General features: G+C 50.4%; 1 protein-coding gene across 2 annotated transcripts in view; it reads right to left on the bottom strand.

Annotated features, from left to right (window-relative positions):
- Positions 1–215: 215 nt before the first annotated feature.
- The window catches only part of SEMA4F (ssemaphorin 4F), a 132,408-nt gene continuing 107,510 nt past the window's right edge, over positions 216–25,113 (bottom strand). For both annotated transcript variants that reach the window (XM_069202859.1, XM_069202933.1), the window contains 6 exons: positions 24,108–24,255; positions 23,582–23,768; positions 9,891–10,000; positions 7,440–7,597; positions 6,790–6,845; positions 216–2,531 (listed from right to left, as the gene is read on the bottom strand). In XM_069202859.1, coding sequence (XP_069058960.1) covers positions 1,915–2,531; positions 6,790–6,845; positions 7,440–7,597; positions 9,891–10,000; positions 23,582–23,768; positions 24,108–24,255 — 1,276 coding nt within the window. In that variant the 3' untranslated portion in view covers positions 216–1,914. The remainder of the gene's footprint in view (positions 2,532–6,789; positions 6,846–7,439; positions 7,598–9,890; positions 10,001–23,581; positions 23,769–24,107; positions 24,256–25,113) is intronic.

Genomic DNA, 25,113 nt, shown 5'->3' with positions numbered 1-25,113 from the left:
CCCTCTGCCCTGCTGATAACACAGCCAGGATGCATCAATATGAGCACATAGGGCAAGAAACACTGAACAGGTAGTGAAAACAATAACATGTTCATATTATCACACAAACACACGCTCTCACACAGACTCCATGAGCGCTGTAACAGTGATGAGACACACATTTAAATCTGCAGTTATGCTGTCCCTCCAGCCTCACAGAGAAACCACCTGTGAGCAACAGGAAACAAAGAAATAAAATATATTTACAAACTTAGAAACATCAAAGTAAAAAAAATGTGGAAACATGAACACAGATCCCTGGTGGTGAGGGCCACCCCCTCATACATTAACAGCAAACACTGGGCACGTGTGAAAAGGACTTGCATGTCTGGCAGACTCCAAGTCCCAGCACTTCCGACTCTGAAGTCTCCGTTCTTAGAGGAAGGTTCTTGTGAAGTACCAGACAGTGACAGGGTGTTCAGGTCACCATCACAGGATGAACCTCCTTAGCTTGTAGTCCACCGGCTGTTGGTCACACCCAGCAGGATTCACAGCTTTGAAGTATTTAGTTTACATCTGTCAGACACACAGGTTGGGTACGACCAGACAACAGCTCTTTCTGCAAGCAAAGGCATGCAGCTCATTTTCACTACTGAGGTTCTCAGCGCACGGATTCCGTGCAGCCTCCAATTTCCAGTGTACTTTGGTGATGGCACACCCATGTACAGGCCAGAATCTACAGTGTCTACAACTGGCTGGTCTGCCAGGCAGTGTTCAGGCACCTGGCTAGCCCAATGTCATAGGAAGGCTAGTAAAGATTACGGATGGTGGGAGTCAGAGGAGAAGGGTGGGAGGCTGCCCAGGCAGCAGCAGCGCCCTGTGAGCTGGGCACCCACCTGTGCCCAGGCAGCAGGAGCGCCCTCCCAGCTGGGCAACCACCCGTGCCCAAGCAGCAGGAGCTCCCTCCCAGCTGGGCAACCACCCGTGCCCAGGCAGCAGGAGCTCCCTCCCAGCTGGGCAACCACCCGTGCCCAGGCAGCAGGACCGCCATCCCAGCTGGGCACCCACCCATGCCCAGGCAGCAGGAGCACCCTTTCAGAGTTGCTTTCCAGGAGGGTCACCGGGTCCAGTGTCACCCTTCTGTGTGATGATGCTGTGACCGAAGGAGAGGACCACCCCATTTTGCTAATGATTGGGTGGTCCTATTCCCATTCACCCTAAGTTGAAGGCACAAGCAGTGGGTTCCAGCAGTGACCTAATGCAAGACACTGTGGTCATCAGTGAAAAGGAAGGACTTGTGAAAGGTAAAACTAGATGGCGAGTTGTGGGCACAGGGGGTCTTCATGCTTTACATGTATAGTATAGATTGACCCGCTCAGTGGCCCAGCATATATTCCCATATGGCATGCATGCAGAGGAGCTGTGGGGCACGCAGCAGGTGGCCATGCTGGCACCGTCACATTGTTAAGCGGAGACACCGGCCCAATGCTGGGTGTTCCTTTCCCTGAGGAACAGAATCTGTTCTGACCCCGCCAGGTAGGCCAGGAACTAGTTCTCAAGTCCAGTGAATTTCAACAGGAACATCAGTAGGAACAGAGCTTCGTAACACCAAAAAGTGCAACTGAGGAAGAGATGAAGGAGCAGATGGCTTGTGTGCTCTCCTGTCAGGAGAGCCAGAGGCGCAGAAAGGGTTTATTGAACGTGAGTGCAAAGTCAACAGGCTTGGCGATGCAGCTGTAAGTCATTGTGGGTCTTGGGCACTCCGCGGTGGCTGGACATTGCCAACCACCGATCACAACCATCTCTTCTCTCCAACTTCTCACGGGAGCGCTAATGCTCGGTGGGAGACCCAAGACTCAGAGAGACGTGGCAAAGGGAACCTTGAGCCAGCTCCATGGCCGGCAGTGCTGATGGAGTCACAGAAGCCATCTGCCACTAGATAGAGGTCTCATCGCAGTGGGCAAGGGGGGCGTTGGACAGGATGATGCGTGCCTGGTCCTTCTCAGGGATGTAGTAGTGAGTATAGCCATTCAGACCCCCGTTCTTCTTGTCTGTGGCCAGCGGGTGCCTCTCATCCTCCGGAGAGCTTGGGGTGTGAGGCTCATGGCTGCAGCTGGTGGTGTTGGATGGCATCAGGTCCAGGCCAGTTTTCTGTTGCCTTATCTCCCACCGACGTTGCTGCTTCCTCTGGTAGAAGGCATAAGCACCACTGCCCACCATCAGGCCAACCACAAAGCATATGAGCCCAGCCAGGACAGCATGAGTGCGCCCACTGCTTCCAACAGCCCGCGTCTGCCCACTGCTCGTCACCAGGCTGTAGGCGGCCACCAGGCCACCCTCTTGGTTTTCCCAGCAATGGCACTCGTACTCTCCCAAGTTCTCCTCTTTCACAGTTAACTCCAGGCCGTCGCTGCGAGAGGTGTAGCCCTCGGTGCCATTCGTTGGCGTTCTCCACTCGCAGCTGCTCCAGGCAGACTGGGGAGTGCAGGGGAGCACCACCCGCGCTCCAAGTGTGACAAGAACCTCTTCTTTGTCGGGGTGCTGCTCAGAATCTGCAGAACAGGAAAAGAGCGGGATTACCATCAGGGCAAAAGTAACACAATGCATCATAGTGATCAAAAGACCATGAATGCCACATCCCGCGCCAAATCCATCCACACAACCTGCCCAACAGCAGAGGATCCAGGACTGCAGAGGTGGTCTGTGAGACATGGGTAAGGAGGGGAACTCCTTCACTTTGTGTACAGATGCTTCTTTCTAAAATGGAACATAATTCTGGTTTGTGTTCCCACCTCTCCCCAGGAAAAACAATGACACTGACTGAAGTACACAATGGAGACCGACAGACCTCCAAACCTGGTTTTGTTGCCATTTCTGCATTTCCCACTGGTCACCTCTCTTCCTTCATCTCTTCTGCATGTTCTGTCCCACTTCTTAACACTTTTTTATTTGGAAGTGGAGACCCTAAACCCCTGTTACTTGCCTGCTCCCTATCACTACCTGCAACTGTCCCAGATAAGTCTTGTCCTGTCGTGCATTAGAAGCCAGGCTCATCAATTCTGTGTCCTAGCCAACCCACTGCATTCTTCATTCAAGGTGGGGCTGACCCAAAGCAACACAGAGCTGCTCAGCTGTTTTAGAGGATTCTCAGTGAACAATTACTGAAGTGTTCAATCTATTCCGCAACTGACTGCAGATGAGAGAACAAGAGTTTGATTTACATGTAAAGAAGAGAGAACTTTTAGCGGAAAACCACGATCTGTGCTAAGAAAAACCCCACCTTGGTGCACTTGGGTGTGTCCACAATCATTCAAGCTTGCAGGTCGTTAGCCCTTCGAAGGGGAGGTACTTCACTTCATGAAGGAACTGAAATGGACGAGAGTCCCCATAGGTTGTGTACGGGGGATGCTAAGACCACATGAAGAGACTGGAGGCGTCTGAGATGGGATGACCCTTTTTAGGCCTTTCATGAAGGCTTTAATAAATGGATTTTGAAGGTGGACAGATGTCTCATGGTCTGTAGGTGGGAGACAATAGCTGTTAGATGTACCCTTATGGAAGACCGTTGTAAATGCAACAAGTAGCCGGAACGTCTTACTGTAGGTTGCAGGGGCTGCTTGGGAAGATTGTTACAATGATGGAAACATGTTTTCTATTTAGCCACGTAGCGTACCTGTGCCCTTCCTGGCAGTTTCCTGCCCCGCTGGAGGAGTTTCATGGAATACTCGGGAAGCTCCAGATAATCCACATCTAAGATCTCCAGCGCCAAAGTCTATGACTCACCGGCCTGAGTTTGGACTGGCGCAGTTGGCCTTGCTTCTGTGTGAAGTGATCTGGGTGACGACGCAGCTGTTTGTGGAGATGGGTGGACACTGAGTACCACGGCTGCTGTTCCTGGCTTGGTGTCATGTGACTCAGCCGCATTACTGCTCGTGGCAATCTCTTCACTACATGAGGAACGAGTCGTAGCTAGTGGGGGGGCAACGTCAATGTGTGTCTCTGACTATTTCATCCATGGACGGTTACCCATGGATCCTGGGTGTGGACACCCAGAGGCGAAGCTTCGGTTCAGAAGTATCAAAGAATCAACTGAGCGTTGACTCGCCATTACTGCCAAAAATTTCATTCTCATTCACACTGTTGGAACACACGACGGTTGTGAAAGGGAGAGTGGGCTTTGAAATGCCGTCACTTTTGTTGCTGGGGTAGGCTGTGCCAGTCAGTGTACTGAGTGTCACTCCCATCAATGCTTACCTCTGGTGGGGGCAAAGATGGGATTTTTTGGCACTGGTTGTGAATCCCAAGGGGTAGGGGAGAAACATAGCGTCTTGAGTGTAAGCAAAGCATTGCTTTAGGCTACTGCCTAACATCTTGGTATGGGAAGCCATGAATGCCAGGGCAGCGCAGAAGCCCTGCGGCTATTGCCAGCCATCTGGTAAAAACTTAAAGGACTCTTGTCAGCTTGAACAGCAGGGTCACCAAATATTCCCAACTGCAGAGCAGCAGAATGACTTCTTGGACAGTTGTCAACTTGAAGTACTCTTAAGTGAAGCACTGATTGAGTCACCAGAATTGGAGTATCAACCAACGTAGTTCTTCAGGATATGAAAGTACAGGGAATAGATTTGTTGGCCTAGAAGTGGGTAGGGGCTTTGTTAGGGTCACTGCAGACGCATTCATTAGGGTCACGGCAGACACCTTCATTAGGGACACTGCAGATGCCTTCCTCAAAAAGCCACAAGAGGGTGTCAGATTGTATATGCCTAGACACTTCGGGAGATCTACTGTGACTAGCAGTGGTCTAGAGATCTGCCGTGAAGTGGCCTAGAGATCTGCTGTAAAGTGGCCTAGAGATCTGCTGTAAAGTGGCCTAGAGATCTGCTGTAAAGTGGCCTAGAGATCTGCTGTAAAGTGGCCTAGAGATCTGCTGTAAAGTGGCCTAGAGATCTGCTGTAAAGTGGCCGAGAGATCTGCTGTAAAGTGGCCGAGAGATCTGCTGTAAAGTGGCCGAGAGATCTGCTGTAAAGTGGCCGAGAGATCTGCTGTAAAGTGGCCGAGAGATCTGCTGTAAAGTGGCCGAGAGATCTGCTGTAAAGTGGCCGAGAGATCTGCTGTAAAGTGGCCGAGAGATCTGCTGTAAAGTGGCCGAGAGATCTGCTGTAAAGTGGCCGAGAGATCTGCCGTGAAGTGGCCGAGAGATCTGCCGTGAAGTGGCCGAGAGATCTGCCGTGAAGTGGCCGAGAGATCTGCCGTGAAGTGGCCGAGAGATCTGCCGTGAAGTGGCCGAGAGACCTGCCGTGAAGTGGCCGAGAGACCTGCCGTGAAGTGGCCGAGAGACCTGCCGTGAAGTGGCCGAGAGACCTGCCGTGAAGTGGCCGAGAGACCTGCCGTGAAGTGGCCGAGAGACCTGCCGTGAAGTGGCCGAGAGACCTGCCGTGAAGTGGCCGAGAGACCTGCCGTGAAGTGGCCGAGAGACCTGCCGTGAAGTGGCCGAGAGACCTGCCGTGAAGTGGCCGAGAGACCTGCCGTGAAGTGGCCGAGAGACCTGCCGTGAAGTGGCCGAGAGACCTGCCGTGAAGTGGCCGAGAGACCTGCCGTGAAGTGGCCGAGAGACCTGCCGTGAAGTGGCCGAGAGACCTGCCGTGAAGTGGCCGAGAGACCTGCCGTGAAGTGGCCGAGAGACCTGCCGTGAAGTGGCCGAGAGACCTGCCGTGAAGTGGCCGAGAGACCTGCCGTGAAGTGGCCGAGAGACCTGCCGTGAAGTGGCCGAGAGACCTGCCGTGAAGTGGCCGAGAGACCTGCCGTGAAGTGGCCGAGAGACCTGCCGTGAAGTGGCCGAGAGACCTGCCGTGAAGTGGCCGAGAGACCTGCCGTGAAGTGGCCGAGAGACCTGACGTGAAGTGGTCCACAGACCTGACGTGAAGTTCTACAAATCTGCTGTGGAGTGGTTCACAGATCTGCAATGAACTAGTTCAGAGATTTGCCGTGAAGTGGTCTAGAGATCTGCTATGAAGTGGTTGAGAGATGTACCAAGAAGTGGTCTAGAGAGCTGCTGTGAAGTGGTTGAGAGAGCTACCATGATGTGGTTGAGAGATCTACCATGAAGTGGTCTAGAGATCTGCTGTGAAGTGGTTAAGAGATCTTCCATAAAGTGGTTGAGAGATCTTCCATAAAGTGGTTGAGAGATCTACCATGAACTGGTCTAGAGCAGGGGTCTCCAACCTTTTCCGTAGTGAGATCTACTTCTCATCAGTGAAAATCCTTGTGTGCTACTAAAGATCAAGCAACTCACGCATTTTTTCGAGCAACCCCCCCACGCACAACTTCATTGACTTCATTGACCCCAAGTGTTCCTTAATTTTGGAAGATCTACATTGTTTATTCTTATTCCAAGCCCAGGTTTTAAAATATGTAAGTTTGGCTGCCTATACAATCTTTAACTAAACTCCCCTCTCAAAGTTTTAATGAGTGACTTATTATCTGAATAGCTATTTTGCTGGAACTCCAGACTTAGATTCCACAATGCCAAGACCTACTGTATGAATAAATTCAACTATAATCGGATGCTTTGATGCTTCACAGAAAGTTGGAATGAATTCAAATAAAATTTCTACAATACACCCCTGTATTTAAAGCATCATGTAGGAAGCTGGCCTGGTGTGTGGTGAGCACCTATGGTGTTATCACCTTATACCAGGTCTAGGTATCCCCTCTCAGTGAAATGTAGGCCGTGTCTAGAAGCCGGACAATAACCTCCCGCAGTCAACTGACACTCAAAGCACCACTACCTTAAAGTTCATTCTCACCTACCTTTCTCAGCAGGGCAAAGTGTGGAGATATTCCCAAACTCAATGTCCTGAAGTAACCTGAAAGAAAGGCACAGTATGTCAGGGCCAAGACAAAGATGCTTCTGGTCCCCTGCAGCACACATGCAAGGCTGTCCAACTATCTGGTAAACACTCACTGTCCAACCACTTGCCCTCCCAGTACAACGTACACGCAAAACCATACCACGGTCTCTTCTGCACATGACAGGCTCAGAGTTGTGCCACCGTCTGCCCACTTCCATGCCCCAGAGTCATGCGGGGTCTTGAGACAGAATGGCGCTCTCTCCATGTAGTGTGCATTCACTGCCTGTCCCATGCAGCAAACACTCGATACATACAAAATGCAAGCTGTACTCACCACTGCCGCCGTCTGTGCTCCACACATGTACTATTGGCATATGCAGGGTCTCGAAACCCAATACCCTCCTCTCCATGCAGCAAACACTCAATGCATACACAATGCAAGCTGTGCTCACCACTGTCACCGTTTGTGCTCCACACACGTATTGGCGGACGCACTCCACACGCACGCAGGGTCTTGATACCCAATGTCACCCTCTCCTTGCAGCGTGCATTCACCGCTCGTCCCATGCAGCAAACACTCAATGCATACACAATGCAAGCTGTGCTCACCATTGCCGCCGTCTGTGCTCCACACACGTATTGTCGGACACACTCCACGCGCACGCGGGGTCTCGCGACAGAATGCATTTTCTGCAGCTATTGTGCCTCTCGCAGTCTGTCAGATTCATCTGCACCACTCCGCCACTGGAGCTAACATAGAGCGAGTTCTGTGGAGGAAGAAGATAAAATGAAAGAAAGAACGAAAGAATGAAAAAAAGAAAGAACTCTAGCGGTCTGTTAGAGCGCTACACCCACGCCCTTCCACAATGTGCCCAAAGATCTGACCTGTCCTTCCCAGGTCACTCTGCATGAAGAAAAAGAGAAAGCGACAGAGAAAGAAAGGAGAAAGTTCGAGAAAGAAGCAAAGAAAGGAGGAAGAAAGAGAAAGGAAAGAAGTCAAGAAAGAAAGAAGAGGAAATAAATAAATAGGGAAGGAAAGGAGAAAAGAAGGAAAGAAGGTAGATGTGAGTGTGGCTGAATTTCTGCAGGGAGGCCCATGCTTGTAAGAGTCAATGGGGGGGAGGGCCATGCGTGTAAGTCAATTGGGGGGGGGGGGGGGGGGGAAGCCCATGCTTGTAAGAGTCAATAGGGGGAGGCCCATACGTGTAAGAGTCAATTTGGGGGGGGGGAGGGAAGGCCCATGCGTGTAAGAGTCAATGGGGGGGAGGCCCATGCTTGTAAGAGTCAATGGGGGGGCGAGGCCCATGCTTGTAAGAGTCAATGGGGGGGGGGGGGGCATGATTGTAAGAGTCAAAGGGGGGAGGCCCATGCTTGTAAGAGTCAATGGGGGGGAGGGCCATGCGTGTAAGAGTCAAGGGGGAGCCCATGAGTGTAAGAATCAATGGGGGAGAGGCCCATGCGTATAAGAGTCAATGGGGGAGAGGCCTATGCGTGTAAGAGTCAATGGGGGAGAGGCCTATGTGTGTAAGATTCAATGGGGTGGGGGAGGCCCATGCGTGTAAGAGTCAATGGGGGGGAGGCACTTGCATGTAAGAGTCAAAGGGGTGGGGGGGAGGCCCATGCTTGTAAGATTCAATGGGGTGGGGGGAGGCCCATACGTATAAGAGTCAATGGGGGGGAGACCAATGCGTGTAAGAGTCAAAGGGGTGCACACAGAGAGGGTTTCATCTAGATCCAAACTACCAAGTTTTCAATTTTTTCCTGGTAATCACTTGGAGGGGGCTAGCTGGAGTTCCACTGTAATTAATTCCAGATTTTAGGGGTCAAAACACTGAAAGCACAACCACCAATTGTGGTGTTTTAAAATCTTAAAATTGTGGCCAGTCAATTAAAAAATGATAAAGTTAAATCTCAGATGGCCAACAAAGCCATCACATGGCCAGACTTGAAATGAAGAAAGCAAAAATAAAACAGTGCAGAACATGAGCTCTCCCATCTCATGTAACAAGCTGGAGTCAACAACAAATCATTCTGGGTAATCGTCTACACTGGGTGAAACTGAAATGCATCTCTTTATGGAACTACAGGCTGCCACAGTTACAAACCTATGGGCTGACCCTGTTCCATGAACCGTACGCAAAGATGCTCCTTTACCCTCACACACAAAGGTGAATTATCGCCAGATCCCGCAACTATGCAGCGCACAGTCGCTTCCAAGATGGGATTACTCAGTCACAAGCGTGACGGATACCCCGTCCACTCTATTACGATTACATCATATCCTATGGGAATTGTAATACAGCGGGCGGGGATCTGTCACGTTTGTCGCTGAGTAACCCGTCTGCCAAACTCTAAACCAGGCTCCTCAACTTCATGCTTACATCTACCCACATAAGATTGAATGAAGACCTAGCCAAACTGAGGTACCAAGCTGTAGGTACCATCACCCTTAAAGCCTATAAAAGTTACGCAGACACGGACGGCACTGGGCCCACCTATGCTGGGTTAGTGAGCCTTCACGTGGGCTCAGGCATGCAGCCAAAAACAGGGGGGAACATGGGAGAGAGACACATGTCCGATGGATCCCCCACAAATTTAGCTGAGTAAACCTTCCCCAGAGCCCAATGAGACTACAGGCTGCCTCTGAACTACAGTCCAACGTACTGAGAAACACAAAAACACAAGTGCGACAGACGCAAGGATAGAAATAACGTCGCCACTGCTAAATACGGTGTTCTGCATAGCAAAGGGCATCATTTTTTTTTTCTTGGGGGCCTGAAAGCTTCAGAGCCAAGAGGTAAATGCCAACAATTGCCTCAGCATGAAGAGCGAAACCAGGACCCGGGCATGGTCACTTACTCTTTCACATTCTAGGAATCTCAGGACATGAACTGACTCGAGCCTGAGGGCCACCACCATCCTGAGGCTACTGCTGAATACCCTCCGGCCCCGGCCAGTGGAGGGGGAGGAGGGGTCTTTCAGCAGCTGACAGACAAGTTACTGCCATTAACATCTGCATCAAAGCACCACCTGTTACCACCTCCCCTGAGCAGCCCTCACCTCAAACAGCTGCAGGCTCTCGACCGGTTGATCCTCACCAAACAGGGACAGGTCCTCAAGGATGTAGGTGATGGTCCTGATGCTGACTGCCTTGTGGAGGTGACCATCAACTGCAGAGAGACCAGAAAGTCAGGACAGGGGTCTCAGGATGCCGCGTGACACTTCTCACCCAGCTCAGGCACAAAGTCACACTTTCTAAGCATCACAAATGTACACATCACACTGTAAAAATGTCTCACCAGACACAGCAGCTCATCTCATTCTGGTAATGTGTGGCACATCTCACTGTCATCTGTATCAAGTAAAGCGCATACTCTCACCTGTGCCCAGATACAGCACGTCATCTCACCTGTGACCAAGTACAGCACACCATCTCACCATACCTTCAATGTACCACTATCAGTGTAACTCACCTGTGCGCAGGTGCAGCACGCCATCTCACCTGTGCCCAGGTGCAGCACGCCATCTCACCTGTGCCCAGGTGCAGCACGCCATCTCACCTGTGCCCAGGTGCAGCACGCCATCTCACCTGTGCCCAGGTGCAGCACACCATCTCACCTGAGCCCAGGTGCAGCACACCATCTCACCTGAGCCCAGGTGCAGCACACCATCTCACCTGAGCCCAGGTGCAGCACACCATCTCACCTGAGCCCAGGTGCAGCACACCATCTCACCTGTGCCCAGGTGCAGCACACCATCTCACCTGTGCCCAGGTGCAGCACACCATCTCACCTGTGCCCAGGTGCAGCACACCATCTCACCTGTGCCCAGGTGCAGCACACCATCTCACCTGTGCCCAGGTGCAGCACACCATCTCACCTGTGCCCAGGTGCAGCACACCATCTCACCTGTGCCCAGGTGCAGCACACCATCTCACCTGTGCCCAGGTGCAGCACACCATCTCACCTGAGCCCAGGTGCAGCACACCATCTCACCTGTGCCCAGGTGCAGCACACCATCTCACCTGAGCCCAGGTGCAGCACACCATCTCACCTGAGCCCAGGTGCAGCACACCATCTCACCTGTGCCCAGGTGCAGCACACCATCTCACCTGTGCCCAGGTGCAGCACACCATCTCACCTGTGCCCAGGTGCAGCACACCATCTCACCTGTGCCCAGGTACAGCACACCATCTCACCTGTGCCCAGGTACAGCACACCATCTCACCTGTGCCCAGGTACAGCACACCATCTCACCTGTGCCCAGGTACAGCACACCATCTCACCTGTGCCCAGGTACAGCACACCATCTCACCTGTGCCCAGGTACAGCCCATCATCCCACCTGTGCCCAGGTGCAGCACACCATCCCACCTGTGCCGAGGTACAGCACACCATCCCACCTGTGCCGAGGTACAGCACACCATCCCACCTGTGCCGAGGTACAGCACACCATCCCACCTGCGCCGAGGTACAGCACACCATCCCACCTGCGCCGAGGTACAGCACACCATCCCACCTGCGCCGAGGTACAGCACACCATCCCACCTGTGCCGAGGTACAGCACACCATCCCACCTGTGCCGAGGTACAGCCCATCATCCCACCTGTGCCGAGGTACATCACCATACCTTCAATGTGCCACAACATATCATCAATGTACTACTATCAGTGAAACTCACCTGTGCCTAGGTACAGGTCACCATTTCACCTGTGCCCAGGTACAACACACCATACCTTCAGAGTACCACTGTAAGGTAATGCCTCTCCTTGGCATGTTTACCCCCTAACTTTTTGTCTTTGCTGATGCTAAGTTATGATTTGAAAGTGTGCTGGGACCCTGCTAACCAGACCCCAGCACCAGTGTTCTTTCCCTAAACTGTACCTTTGTCTCCACAATTGCCACAACCCTGGCACACAGGTAAGTCCCTTGTAACTGGTACCCCTGGTACCAAGGGCCCTGATGCCAGGGAAGGTCTCTAAGGGCTGCAGCAGGTCTTATGCCACCCTAGGGACCCCTCACTCAGCACATGCACACTGCTTCACAGCTTGTGTATGCTGGTGGGGAGAAAATGACTAAGTCGACAAGGCACTCCCCTCAGAGTGCCATGCCAACCTCACACTGCGTGTGGCATAGGTAAGTAACCCCTCTAGCAGGCCTTACAGCCCTAAGGCAGGGTGCACTATACCACAGGTGAGGGCATATGTGCATGAGCACTATGCCCCTACAGTGTCCAAGCACAACCTTAGACATTGTAAGTGCAGGGTAGCCATAAGAGTATATGGTCTGGGAGTTTGTCCAACAAGAACTCCACAGTTCCATAATGGCTACACTGAAAACTGGGAAGTTTGGTATCAAACTTCTCAGCACAATAAATACACACTGATGCCAGTGTGCAATTTATTGTAACATACACCCAGAGGGCATCTTAGAGATGCCCCCTGAATACCAGTCCGATTCCTAGTGCTAGACTGACCAGTTCCTGCCAGCCTGCCACACACCAGACATGTTGCTGGCTACATGGGGAGAGTGACTTTGTCACTCTGTGGCCAGGAACAAAGCCTGTACTGGGTGGAGGTGCTTCTCACCTCCCCCTGCAGGAACTCTAACACCTGGCGGTGAGCCTCAGAGGCTCACCCCTTTTGTTACAGCGCCCCAGGGCATCCCAGCTAGTGGAGATGCCCGCCCCTCCGTCCACTGCCCCCACTTTTGGCGGCAAGGCTGGAGGAGATAATGAGAAAAACAAGGAGTCATCACCCACCAGTCAGGACAGCCCCTAAGGTGTCTTGAGCTGAGGTGACCCCCTGCCTTGAGAAATCCTCCATCTTGAGTTTGGAGGATTCCCCCAATAGGATTAGGGATGTGCCCCCCTCCCCACAGGGAGGAGGCACAAAGAGGGTGTAGCCACCCTCAAGGACAGTAGCCATTGGCTACTGCCCTCCCAGACCTAAACACACCCCTAAATTCAGTATTTAGGGGGTCCCCAGATCCCAGGAAATCATGAAGAAAGAAGAAGGACTGCTGACCTACAAGCCTGCAGAGAAGGAGGAAGACGACAACTGATTTGGCCCCAGCCCTACCGGTCTGTCTCCAACTTCGAAAACCAGCTCCAGCGACGCATCCGACAGGAACCAGCAACCACTGAAGCCTCAGTGGACTACAGGACCAAGAAACTCCTGTGAACAGTGGCCCTGTTCAAAACCAGCTACTTCTTTGCAACAAAGAAGCAACTTCCAAGGACTTCACGTTTCCCGCCGGAAGCGTGAGACTCTACACTCTGCACCCGACTCCCCGGCGACTGCGAGCCTATGAGTAACCAGAGACAACCCCCTTGAGCCCCCACAGTGACGCTTGCAGAGAATCCAGAGGCTCCCCCTGACCGCGACTGCCTGTAACAAGGGACCCAACGCCTGGAACCAACAATGCACCCGCAGCCCCCAGGACCTGAAGGAACCGAACTTCGACGCAGGAGTAATCCCCAGACGACCCTTGCCCAGGTGGTGGCTGCCCCAAGAAGCCCCCCTTGTGCCCCAACGACGGGCTGCCTATGCCCCAGAACTGAGACTTGTAAGTGTTTTACTTACCTCCTAATCTAACCTTTACTTACCTCCCCCAGGAACTGTTGATTTTTGCAGTGTCCACTTTGAAAATAGCTTATTGTCATTTTTACAAAAGACTGTACATGGATATTGTTTTCATTCAAAGTTCCCAAAGTATCTAAGGAGGAAGTCTGAGTGTGTGTGCCTCATTTAATGCCTGTGTGTGAACAACAAATGCTTAACGCTACCCTCTGATAAGCCTATTGCTCGACCACACTACCACAAATTAGAGCATTAGAATTATCTACTTTTGCCACTATCTTACCTCTAAGGAGAACCCTTGGACTCTGTGCACACTATTTCTTACTTTGAAATAGTATATACAGAGCCAACTTCCTACATTGGTGGATCAGCGGTGGGGTCTAAGACTTTGCATTTGCTGGACTACTCAGCCAATACCTGATCACATGACTAAATTCCAAAATATGTCATTCGAAACTGATTTTTGAATTTGAACTATTTTTCAAAATTTTTTAGAAGTCCTGCTAGGGCCTTGTGTTAGTCCCTGTTAGCATTTCTTTTAGAGTTTAAAAGTTTGGATTAAGTTCTAGAAATAGTTTTAGATTCTTAAAAAGTATCCCAACGTTTAGAGAAATAATGTCTAGCACAGAAGAGATGGTGGTGGAGCTCAACCTCACCCCTTACCTGCATCTTAGGATGTCAGAGTTAAGGACTCTCTGTAAAATAAAAATTATAAAAACTGGACCAAACCCTACCAAAGTACTGCTCCAGGAGCTTTTGGCAGAGTTTGCTAGAGAAAACCCCTCTTAAGACAACCTTACAGAGGGGGAAAATAGTGACCTGGATGATAATTCCCTCCCTCCTGTCCTAGATAGGGAGCCCAGGGTTTCTTAAACCCTGACTCCAAAAGTGATAGTCAGAGATGCTGCTTCTCCCACAGGGGAGTCCAACAGCTCTGAAAGCATTGAGGGCAGCCTCAATGAAGATGACCTCCTGCTAGCCAGGATGGCCAAAAGATTGGCTTTAGAGAGACAGCTCCTAGCCATAGAGAGGGAAAGACAAGAGATGGGTTTAGCTCCCATCAATGGTGGCAGCAACATAAATAGGGTCAGAGAAACTACTGACATGCTAAAAATCCCCAAAGGCATTGTAACAAAATATGAAGATGGTGATGACATCACAAATGGTTCACAGCTTTTGAGAGGGCTTCTGCAACCAGAAAAGTAAACAGATCTCACTAGGGTGCTCTCCTTTGGGAAATGTTCACTGGAAAGTGTAGGGATAGACTCCTCACACTCTCTGGAAAAGATGCAGAATCCTATGACCTCATGAAGGGTACCCTGATTGAGGGCTTTGGCTTCTCAACTGAGGAGTACAGGATTAGGTTCAGGGGGGCTCAAAAACCCTAGAGCCAGACCTGGGTTGATTTTGTTCACTTCTCAGTCAAAACACTAGATGGTTGGATTAATGGCAGTGGTGTAAATGATTATAAAGGGCTATATAATTTGTTTATGAAAGAACACCTTTTAAGTAATTGTTTCAATGATAAACTGCACCAGCATCTGGTAGACCTAGGTCCAATTTCTCTTCAAGAATTGGGAAAGAAGGTAGACCACTGGGTCAAGGCAAGGGTGACCAAGACTTCCACAGGGGGTGACCAAAAGAAAGGGGTCACAAAGCCTCCCCAGGGGAAGAGTGTTGAGACATCCAAGGGAAAAAGTAGAGAGTCTTCTACAGGGCCCCAAAAACCTGCACAGGAGGGTGGGTCCAAAGCCTCTTCACAATCCTCATATGGGTACAAGGGTAAAGACTTTGATCCCAAAAAGGCCTGGTGTCGCAGCTGTAGTCAGCATGGACACCAAACTGGAGACAAGGCCTGTCCCAAGAAAGGTTCCACTTCAACTACTACTCCAGTTAGCACTGGAATAGTCAGTCAGTCTCCAGATGGGATCAACAGTGTGCCCAGAGCAAATCAGGGTCCATACTGAAGCTACATTAGTCTCTGAGGGTGGGGTGGACTTAGCCACACTAGCTGCCTGACCGCCTAACAGGCAAAAATACAGGCAGCAGCTCTTTATTAATGGGACTAGAGTAGAGGCCCAGAGGGATACAGGTGCCAGTGTCACCATGGTGACAGAGAATGAAAATGTCACTTACCCAGTGTACATCTGTTCGTGGCATTAGTCGCTGCAGATTCACATGTTGTGCATAGCCCGCCATCTGGTGTTGGGTCGGAGTGTTACAAGTTGTTTTTCTTCGAAGAAGTCTTTCGAGTCACGAGACCGAGGGACTCCTCCTCTTTTGCTTCCATTGCGCATGGGCGTCGACTCCATCTTCGATTGTTTTCCCCGCAGAGGGTGAGGTAGGAGTTGTGTGTGTTAGTAATAGTGCCCATGCAATGGAGTGAATAAGTATGTAGCAATTAAGTTTTAAGTAATATATTTACAAATGTACAAATGTTGAAGATAACTTCCAAACGGCTACAGGCTCCCGGGGAGGCGGGTGGGCACATGTGAATCTGCAGCGACTAATGCCACGAACAGATGTACACTGGGTAAGTGACATTTTCTGTTCGGTGGCATGTGTAGCTGCAGATACACATGCTGTGCATAGACTAGTAAGCAGTTATCTACCCAAAAGCAGTGGCTCAGCCTGTAGGAGTGGAAGTAGTCTGAAATAAAGTTCTTAGTACGGCTTGACCTACTGTGGCTTGTTGTGCGGATAGCACGTCTACACAGTAGTGCTTAGTAAATGTGTGAGGCGTAGACCATGTGGCTGCCTTACATATCTTGTGCATTGGAATATTCCCTAGGAAGGCCATGCTAGCGCCTTTCTTTCTGGTTGAGTGTGCCCTTGGTGTAATGGGCAGCTCCCTTTTTGCTTTAAGGTAGCAGATTTGGATGCACTTAACTATCCATCTGGCTATACCCTGTTTTGATATTGGGTTTCCTGTATGAGGTTTTTGAAATGCAATAAACAGTTGTTTTGTTTTTCTGATTTCTTTTGTTCTGTCAATGTAGTACATTAGTGCTCTTCTGATGTCTAATGTATGTAGTGCCCTTTCAGCTACCGAGTTTGGCTGTGGGAAGAACACTGGTAGTTCTACCGTTTGATTTAAGTGGAACGGTGAAATAACCTTTGGTAGAAATTTAGGATTGGTTCTTAGGACTACCTTATTTTTGTGTATTTGGATAAAAGGTTCTTGTATTGTAAACGCCTGAATTTCACTTACTCTTCTTAGAGATGTGATGGCAATGAGAAATGCAACTTTCCAGGTTAAGAATTGTATTTCGCAAGAATGCATGGGTTCAAATGGTGGCCCCATGAGTCTTGTTAAGACGATGTTGAGGTTCCATGAAGGAACAGGTGGTGTCCTTGGTGGTATAATTCTTTTCAGGCCTTCCATAAACGCTTTAATGACAGGTATCCTAAAAAGTGAAGTTGAATGGGTAATCTGCAGGTATGCAGATATTGCTGCGAGGTGTATCTTAATGGAAGAGAAGGCCAAATTTGATTTTTGTAAGTGTAGTAAGTAACCCACTACATCCCTTGGAGATGCGTGTAATGGTTGAACTTGATTATTATGGCAGTAGCAAACAAACCTTTTCCATTTGCTTGCATAGCAGTGTCTAGTGGATGGTCTTCTAGCTTGCTTTATGACTTCCATACATTCTTGTGTGAGGTTTAAATGTCCGAATTCTAGGATTTCAGGAGCCAGATTGCTAGATTCAGCGATGCTGGGTTTGGATGCCTGATCTGTTGTTTGTGTTGTGTTAACAGATCTGGCCTGTTGGGTAACTTGACATGGGGTACTACTGACAGGTCTAGTAGTGTTGTGTACCAGGGTTGTCTTGCCCATGTTGGTGCTATTAGTATGAGTTTGAGTTTGTTTTGACTCAATTTGTTTACTAGATATGGAAGGAGAGGGAGAGGGGGGAAAAGCGTACGCAAATATCCCTGACCAGTTCATCCATAGGGCATTGCCTTGAGACTGCCTGTGTGGGTACCTGGATGCGAAGTTTTGGCATTTTGCGTTCTCCTTTGTTGCAAATAAGTCTATTTGAGGTGTTCCCCAAATTTTGAAGTAAGTGTTTAGAATTTGGGGGTGAATTTCCCATTCGTGGACCTGTTGGTGATCTCGAGAGAGATTGTCTGCAAGTTGATTCTGGATCCCTGGAATAAACTGTGCTATTAGGCGAATGTGGTTGTGAATTGCCCATTGCCATATTCTTTGTGCCAGGAGGCACAGCTGAGTCGAGTGTGTCCCCCCCTGTTTGTTTAGATAATACATTGTTGTCATGTTGTCTGTTTTGACAAGAATGTACTTGTGGGTTATGATGGGTTGGAATGCTTTTAACGCTAGGAAAACTGCTAGCAGTTCGAGGTGATTTATATGCAGCTTTGTTTGATGTACGTCCCATTGTCCTTGGATGCTGTGTTGATTGAGGTGTGCTCCCCACCCTGTCATGGAAGCATCTGTTGTTATTACGTATTGTGGCACGGGTTTTGGAAAGGCCGCCCCTTGCTTAAATTTATACTGTTCCACCATAGAAGCGAGATGTATGTTTGGCGGTCTATCAACACCAGATCTAGAAGGTGACCCTGTGCTTGTGACCATTGTGATGCTAGGCACTGTTGTAAGGGCCTCATGTGCAGTCTTGCGTTTGGGACAATGGCTATGCATGAGGACATCATGCCTAGGAGTTGTAATACCATGTTTGCCTGTATTTTTTGTGTTGGATACATGGTTTGTATAACTTTTAGGAATTTTTGAACCCTTTGAGGACTTGGAGTGGCTATTCCTTTTGTTGTGTCTATTGTCGCTCCTAAGTATTGCTGTACTTTGCACGGCAGAATGTGTGACTTTGCATAGTTGACGGAGAAACCGAGTTTGTAGAGGGTTTGTATGACATTTTTTGTGTGGTGTGAGCACCTTGTCAGTGAGTTGGTCTTGATTAGCCAGTCGTCTAGATACGGGAATACGTGTATCTGCTGCCTTCTGATGTGTGCAGCCACTACTGCTAGGCATTTTGTAAAGACTCTTGGTGCGGTTGTTATACCGAACGGCAATACTTTGAATTGGTAATGTATTCCCTTGAATACGAACCTTAGGTATTTCCTGTGCGAGGGATGTATCGGTATGTGGAAATACGCGTCTTTGAGATCTAAGGTTGTCATGTAGTCTTGTTGCTTTAGCAATGGTAACACTTCTTGTAGCGTGACCATGTGAAAGTGTTCTGATTTGATGTAGGTGTTTAGTGTTCTGAGATCTAGGATTGGTCTCAGTGTTTTGTCCTTTTTTGGTATTAGAAAGTACAGTGAGTAAACTCCTGTGTTTATTTGTGTACATGGTACCAGTTCTATTGCGTTCTTTTGCAGTAATGCTTGAACTTCTATTTCCAGGAGGTCTGAATGCTGTTTTGATATATTCTGTGTTTTTGGTGGTATATTTGGAGGGATTTGGAGAAATTCTATGCAATAACCATGTTGGATAATTGCTAAGACCCAAGTGTCTGTTGTTATTTCCTCCCAAGATTGGTAATACTGACTTATTCTTCCCCCCACTGGTGTTGTGTGGAGGGGATGAGTGACCTGTAAGTCACTGTTTGTTTGCAGGTGTTTTTGGGCTTTGGAATTTTCCCCTGTTTCTAGGGAATTGTCCTCCTCTGTACTGGCCCCGAAAGCCTCCCCTTTGGTACTGTCCCTGGTAGGTAGACTGTGTTGAATGTGAGGTACTGGCTTGTGTGGCCTGACCCCGAAACCCCCCTCTGAAGGTTGTTTTGCGGAAGGTGCCGAAAGTGCCTCTGCTTTGCGGGGAATAGAGTGCGCCCATGGCCTTGGCTGTGTCAGTGTCTTTTTTTAGCTTCTCAATTGCCGTGTCCACTTCTGGTCCGAACAATTGTTGCTCATTGAATGGCATATTGAGCACCGCTTGCTGTATCTCCGGTTTAAAGCCAGATGTTTGTAACCACGCATGCCTTCTTATGGTTACTGCTGTGTTTATTGTTCTTGCAGATGTGTCCGCTGCATCCATAGAGGAGCGTATTTGGTTAATGGAGATGTTTTGTCCCTCCTCAACCACTTGTTTCGCCCTTTTTTGTAAATCTTTGGGTAGATGCTCGATGAGGTGCTGCATCTCGTCCCAATGGGCTCTGTCATATCGCGCTAGGAGCGCTTGAGAGTTAGCGATGCGCCACTGGTTTGCAGCTTGTACTGCGACCCTTTTTCCAGCTGCGTCGAACTTGCGGCTTTCTTTATCCGGAGGTGGTGCATCGCCTGATGTCTGAGAGTTGGCTCTCTTGCGAGCTGCCCCTACTACAACTGAATCTGGTGGCAGTTGTGAGGTGATGAAAGCAGGGTCCGTGGGCGGTGCTTTATATTTTTTTTCCACCCTTGGTGTTATTGCTCTACTCTTGACAGGCTCTTTGAAGATTTGCTTTGCGTGCCTTAGCATTCCTGGGAGCATAGGCAGGCTCTGGTAGGTGCTATGGGTGGAGGAGAGGGTGTTGAAAAGGAAGTCATCCTCGACAGGTTCCGAGTGTAGCGACACGTTATGGAACTCTGCTGCCCTAGCTACCACCTGTGCATACGCTGTGCTGTCCTCTGGTGGTGAGGGCTTGGTAGGATACGCCTCCGGACTGTTGTCTGACACTGGGGCGTCGTATAGGTCCCAAGCGTCCTGGTCATCTTGCCTCATGGTGGTGTGAGCCGGTGAGTGTGACGGAGTCTGTGCCGGTGATATGTGAGTTACAGGTGGAGGAGAGGGTGGCGGAGTTACCTTCTTCACCACTTTTGTTTGTGGTGCTTGTTCCTGTGTTTGGAACTCAAGTCTCCTTTTTCTCCTAATAGGGGGAAGGGTGCTGATCTTCCCTGTTCCACTCTGTATGAAGATCCGCTTTTGAGTGTGGTCTACTTCAGTGGTCTGTAACTCTTCCTCGAATCTATGTTTGCGCATTTGAGAGGACAGTGATTGCTCCTCTGAATATGAGCTGGTAGTTGGATCGGTTGCCGGTCGTTTCGGCACCGAAACTATGTCCTTACTCGTTTTCGGCTCCGAGGCGACTTTTCTCTTTTTTGGAGTCGAAACGTCTCGGCGTCGATCTTCCTCGGTGCCGCTGTCTCTGCGTCGAGCAGCTTCGGCTCTGCTGTCTCGGCGTCGATCTTTTTCGGCAGCACTTTCTCGGTCCCGAGATTGCTGCGTCCCTGTGTCTCGACCCGAGTCGGACGACCTTGGCACTAGTTCGGCCTTTTTCGGTGCCGATGGGCGGTCACCGACTTTATGGGTTGAGCCATGGCTTGTTGGCAGTGGCGTTCCCTGGGCCTTGTCTGTTTTCTTGTGTGCTGTCTTACTCACTGTTTCTTGGACGTCGAATTCCTCCGAGTCCGATTCATGGATGGAGAAGGCTTCCTCTTCTTCTCCTTGTTCTTCGAATTCTCGGTGTCCTGTCGGCGTGGACGCCATCTGTAATCTTCTGGCTCGCCGGTCACGGAGCGTTTTTCGGGATCGAAACGCACGACAGGCCTCACAAGTTTCTTCCTTGTGCTCGGGCGACAGGCACAAGTTACAGACCAAGTGTTGGTCTGTATATGGGTATTTGTTGTGGCATTTAGGACAGAATCAGAACGGGGTCCGTTCCATCAGCCTCGATGTTACACGCGGTCAGGCCGACCAGGCCCCGACGGGGGATCGAAATTACCCCGAAGGGCTACCGGAGCTCTTCACGATTCGATGTCGATTCTATCTAACCCGATCCCGAACGCAACAATACCGACGTAATTTTCCGAAGTTTTTACTATCTTTCCGTCCCGAAACCCGGAGCGAAAAGGAACACGTCCGAACCCGATGGCGGAAAGAAAACAATCGAAGATGGAGTCGACGCCCATGCGCAATGGAAGCAAAAGAGGAGGAGTCCCTCGGTCTCGTGACTCGAAAGACTTCTTCGTAAGAAAAACAACTTGTAACACTCCGACCCAACACCAGATGGCGGGCTATGCACAACATGTGTATCTGCAGCTACACATGCCATTGAACACTGGTTTCCCCTGGTCAATACCTGACTGGACAAACTTATCCAGTCACCAATGCTGACAATCAAACTAAAGTACATCCCATGGCTATGGTAACTTTAGAATGGGGAGGGGTCACTGGCCTGAAACAGGTGGTGGTCTCCTCAAATATCCCTGTAGACTGTTTGCTTGGAAATGACCTGGAGTCCTCTGCATGGGCTGAGGTAGAACTCAAAACCCATGCAGCCATGCTGGGTATCCCTGAACTGGTGTGTGTCAAGACAAGGGCACAGTGCAAGGCTCAGGGTGAAAAAGTGGTGTTGGAGCCTGGAAAAAGGGCCCAACCCTCCAAGAGAAAAGGAAAGAAGACTGGGGAACCAGCTTCAACACAGCAAAAGAAAAAGAACCTCTCTTCTCAGGAAGAAGTTCTATCCCCTGAGGGAACTGAGCCTATAGAGTTAGAACCTTATCAGGTTGAGCTCTTGGGCCCAATGGGACCCTCAAGGGAACAGCTGTGCAAGAGGCAAGAAACCTGTCCCTCTCTTGAAGGCCTAAGGCAGCAAGCTGCTGAACAAGAAAAAGGAAATGTCAGTGGAACCCACAGGGTCTATTGAGAAGATGGACTCCTTTACACTGAGGCAAGAGATCCCAAACCTGGTGTCACTAGCAGATTGGTAGTGCCTCAGGGGTTTAGGGGGTTCATTCTAACCTTAGCCTATGACATTCCCCTTGCTGGGTATTTGGGACAAACCAAGACATGGGAGAGGTTAGTCAACCATTTCTATTGGCCCAATATGTCCCAGAAGGTAAAGGAGTTTTGTGCCTCCTGTGCCACCTGTCAAACCAGTGGTGAGACAGGTGGCCATCCAAAGGCCCCCCTCATTCCACTACCAGTGGTGGGGGTCCCCTTTGAAAGAGTGGGAGTGGACATAGTGGGTCCACTTGAACCTCCCACAGCATCAGGGAATCAGTATATCCTAGTAGTAGTGGATCATGCTACTAGGTACCTTGAAGCAATTCCCCTTAGGGCCACTACTGCCCCTGCAGTAGCCAAGGCACTCATTGGTATTTTTACCAGAGTGGGATTCCCTAAGGAGGTGGTTTCTGACAGAGGTACCAACTTCAAGTCAGCTTACCTGAAACACATGTGGAATGAGTGTGGGTTCACCATACCATCCACAAACCAATGGTCTTGTTGAGAGATTTAACAAGACATTGAAGGGCATGACTGTATGAGGCTGGTCTGGCTTGTAGTGGGTACCATAGGTACTTACACCTTGTGTAAGGTCCAGTTATCCCTTATTAGTGTAGAAGAGGTGTTTCTAGCAGCAGACCATCTCACCTGTGCCCAGGTACAGCACACCATCTCACCTATGCCCAGGTACAGCAGACCATTTCCCCTATGCCCAGGTACAGCTCACCATCTCACCTGTGCCCAGGTACAGCACACCATCTCACCTGTGCCCAGGAACAGCACACCATCTCACCTGTGCCCAGGAACAGCACACCATCTCACCTGTGCCCAGGTACAGCACACCATCTCACCTGTGCCCAGGTACAGCACACCATCTCACCTGTGCCCAGGTACAGCCAATTATCCCACCTGTGCTCAGGTACAGCAGACCATCTCACCTGTGCCCAGGTGCAGCAGACCAGCTCACCTGTGCCCAGGTGCAGCAGACCATCATCCCACCTGTGCCCAGGTACAACCCATCATCCCACCAGTACCCAGGTACAACCCATCATCCCACCAGTGCCCAGGTACAGCACACCACCTCACCTGTGCCCAGGTACAGCACACCACCTCACCTGTGCCCAGGTACAGCACACCACCTCACCTGTGCCCAGGTACAGCACACCACCTCACCTGTGCCCAGGTACAGCACACCACCTCACCTGTGCCCAGGTACAGCACACCACCTCACCTGTGCCCAGGTACAGCACACCATCTCACCTGTGCCCAGGTACAGCACACCATCTCACCTGTGCCCAGGTACAGCACACCATCTCACCTGTGCCCAGGTACAGCACACCATCTCACCTGTGCCCAGGTACAGCACACCATCTCACCTGTGCCCAGGTACAGCACACCAACTCACCTGTGCCCAGGTACAGCACACCATCTCACCTGTGCCCAGGTACAGCACACCATCTCACCTGTGCCCAGGTACAGCACACCATCTCACCTGTGCCCAGGTACAGCACATTGTATGCCTTTCCATCCAGTGCAGCCACATTTCGGACAGCCATCTTGCGGTAGCATGTGCCCTGCTTTACCAGCATTGGCACTTTATTCCGGGGGCTGACGCTCTGCTCCATGAGGGGGTGGTCGCGAATGAAGGTGAGCACGCGGTCAGGAAAGTTAGCCATGCACTGAGGAGGGAAACAGACTGGGGTCAGCACTAGGAATTAACTACCCCAGCTCTTTCCACTCAAAACTTCCAAAGTTCACTCACAATAACCCTACACCCATTCCCCTACAGCCATCCGCCAGTCACGCCACCCTAATCTCGTACCTTAAACTCGGAACCACCAACTTTACTTCCACCATCACAACTCCAACAGTCACGAGACTGCCAGCTCTGCCACTCACCACACCCCCAACTCCCCAACTTTCCCCAAACCTCAAACTCACCACAGCACCTCCGACGATCAACATTCAGACCATCCCTCAGGTACTCACAGGATCCTCAGAGTGGAACCTCTACTCACCGTGCCCGGCCGGGGCTCAGGTACGCTGGCGAGGGGTACCGTGGTCCACTTGTCACATGAATGCTGAAACTCCTTGAAGGTGCCTTTCATGGCTTTGTGGATGTCGAGGATGTCGTAAGCACACACGGCGGAGACCGCACTCTCCTCCCTGTTGACCAAGACAAAGCCCAGCAGACCAAGGTCAAAGTACAAGAGGGACTGCACGAACGGATGGATGAAGGGAAGGATGGATGAAGGGAAGGATGGATGAAAGGAAGGGATGGATGAGGGGATGAAGGAAGGGATGGATGAAGGGATGGATGAAGGGAAGGATGGATAAAGGGATGGATGAAGGGAGGGATGAAGAGAAGGATGGATAAAGGGATGGATGGAGGAAGGGATTGATGAAGGAAGGGAGGGATGGATGAAGGGAGGGATGGATAAAGGGAGGGATGGATAAAGGGAGGGACGAATGAAGGGAGGGACGGATAAAGGGAGGGACGGATAAAGGGAAGGACGGATAAAGGGAAGGACGGATAAAGGGAAGGACGGATAAAGGGAAGGACGGATAAAGGGAAGGACGGATAAAGGGAAGGACGGATAAAGGGAAGGACGGATAAAGGGAAGGACGGATAAAGGGAAGGACGGATAAAGGGAAGGACGGATAAAGGGAAGGACGGATAAAGGGAAGGACGGATAAAGGGAAGGACGGATAAAGGGAAGGACGGATGAAGGGATGGACGGATGAAGGGATGGACGGATGAAGGGATGGACGGATGAAGGGATGGACGGATGAAGGGATGGACGGATGAAGGGATGGACGGATGAAGGGATGGATGAAGGGATGGATGAAGGAAGGGAGGGATGAAGGAAGGGATGGATGAAGGAAGGGATGGATGAAGGAAGGGATGGATGAAGGAAGGGATGAATGAAGGGAGGGATGAATGAAGGGAGGGATGAATGAAGGGAGGGATGAAGAGTGAATCACGGTGAACAAGGTGTGGAGGCGCTAGACAGACAGCCAGGG

The sequence above is a fragment of the Pleurodeles waltl genome, chromosome 1_1 (assembly GCF_031143425.1).
Source record: "Pleurodeles waltl isolate 20211129_DDA chromosome 1_1, aPleWal1.hap1.20221129, whole genome shotgun sequence".
Lineage (NCBI taxonomy): Eukaryota > Metazoa > Chordata > Amphibia > Caudata > Salamandridae > Pleurodeles > Pleurodeles waltl.
Note: the sequence above shows the minus strand (reverse complement) of the source record. Positions and strands in the feature narration are given on the sequence as shown.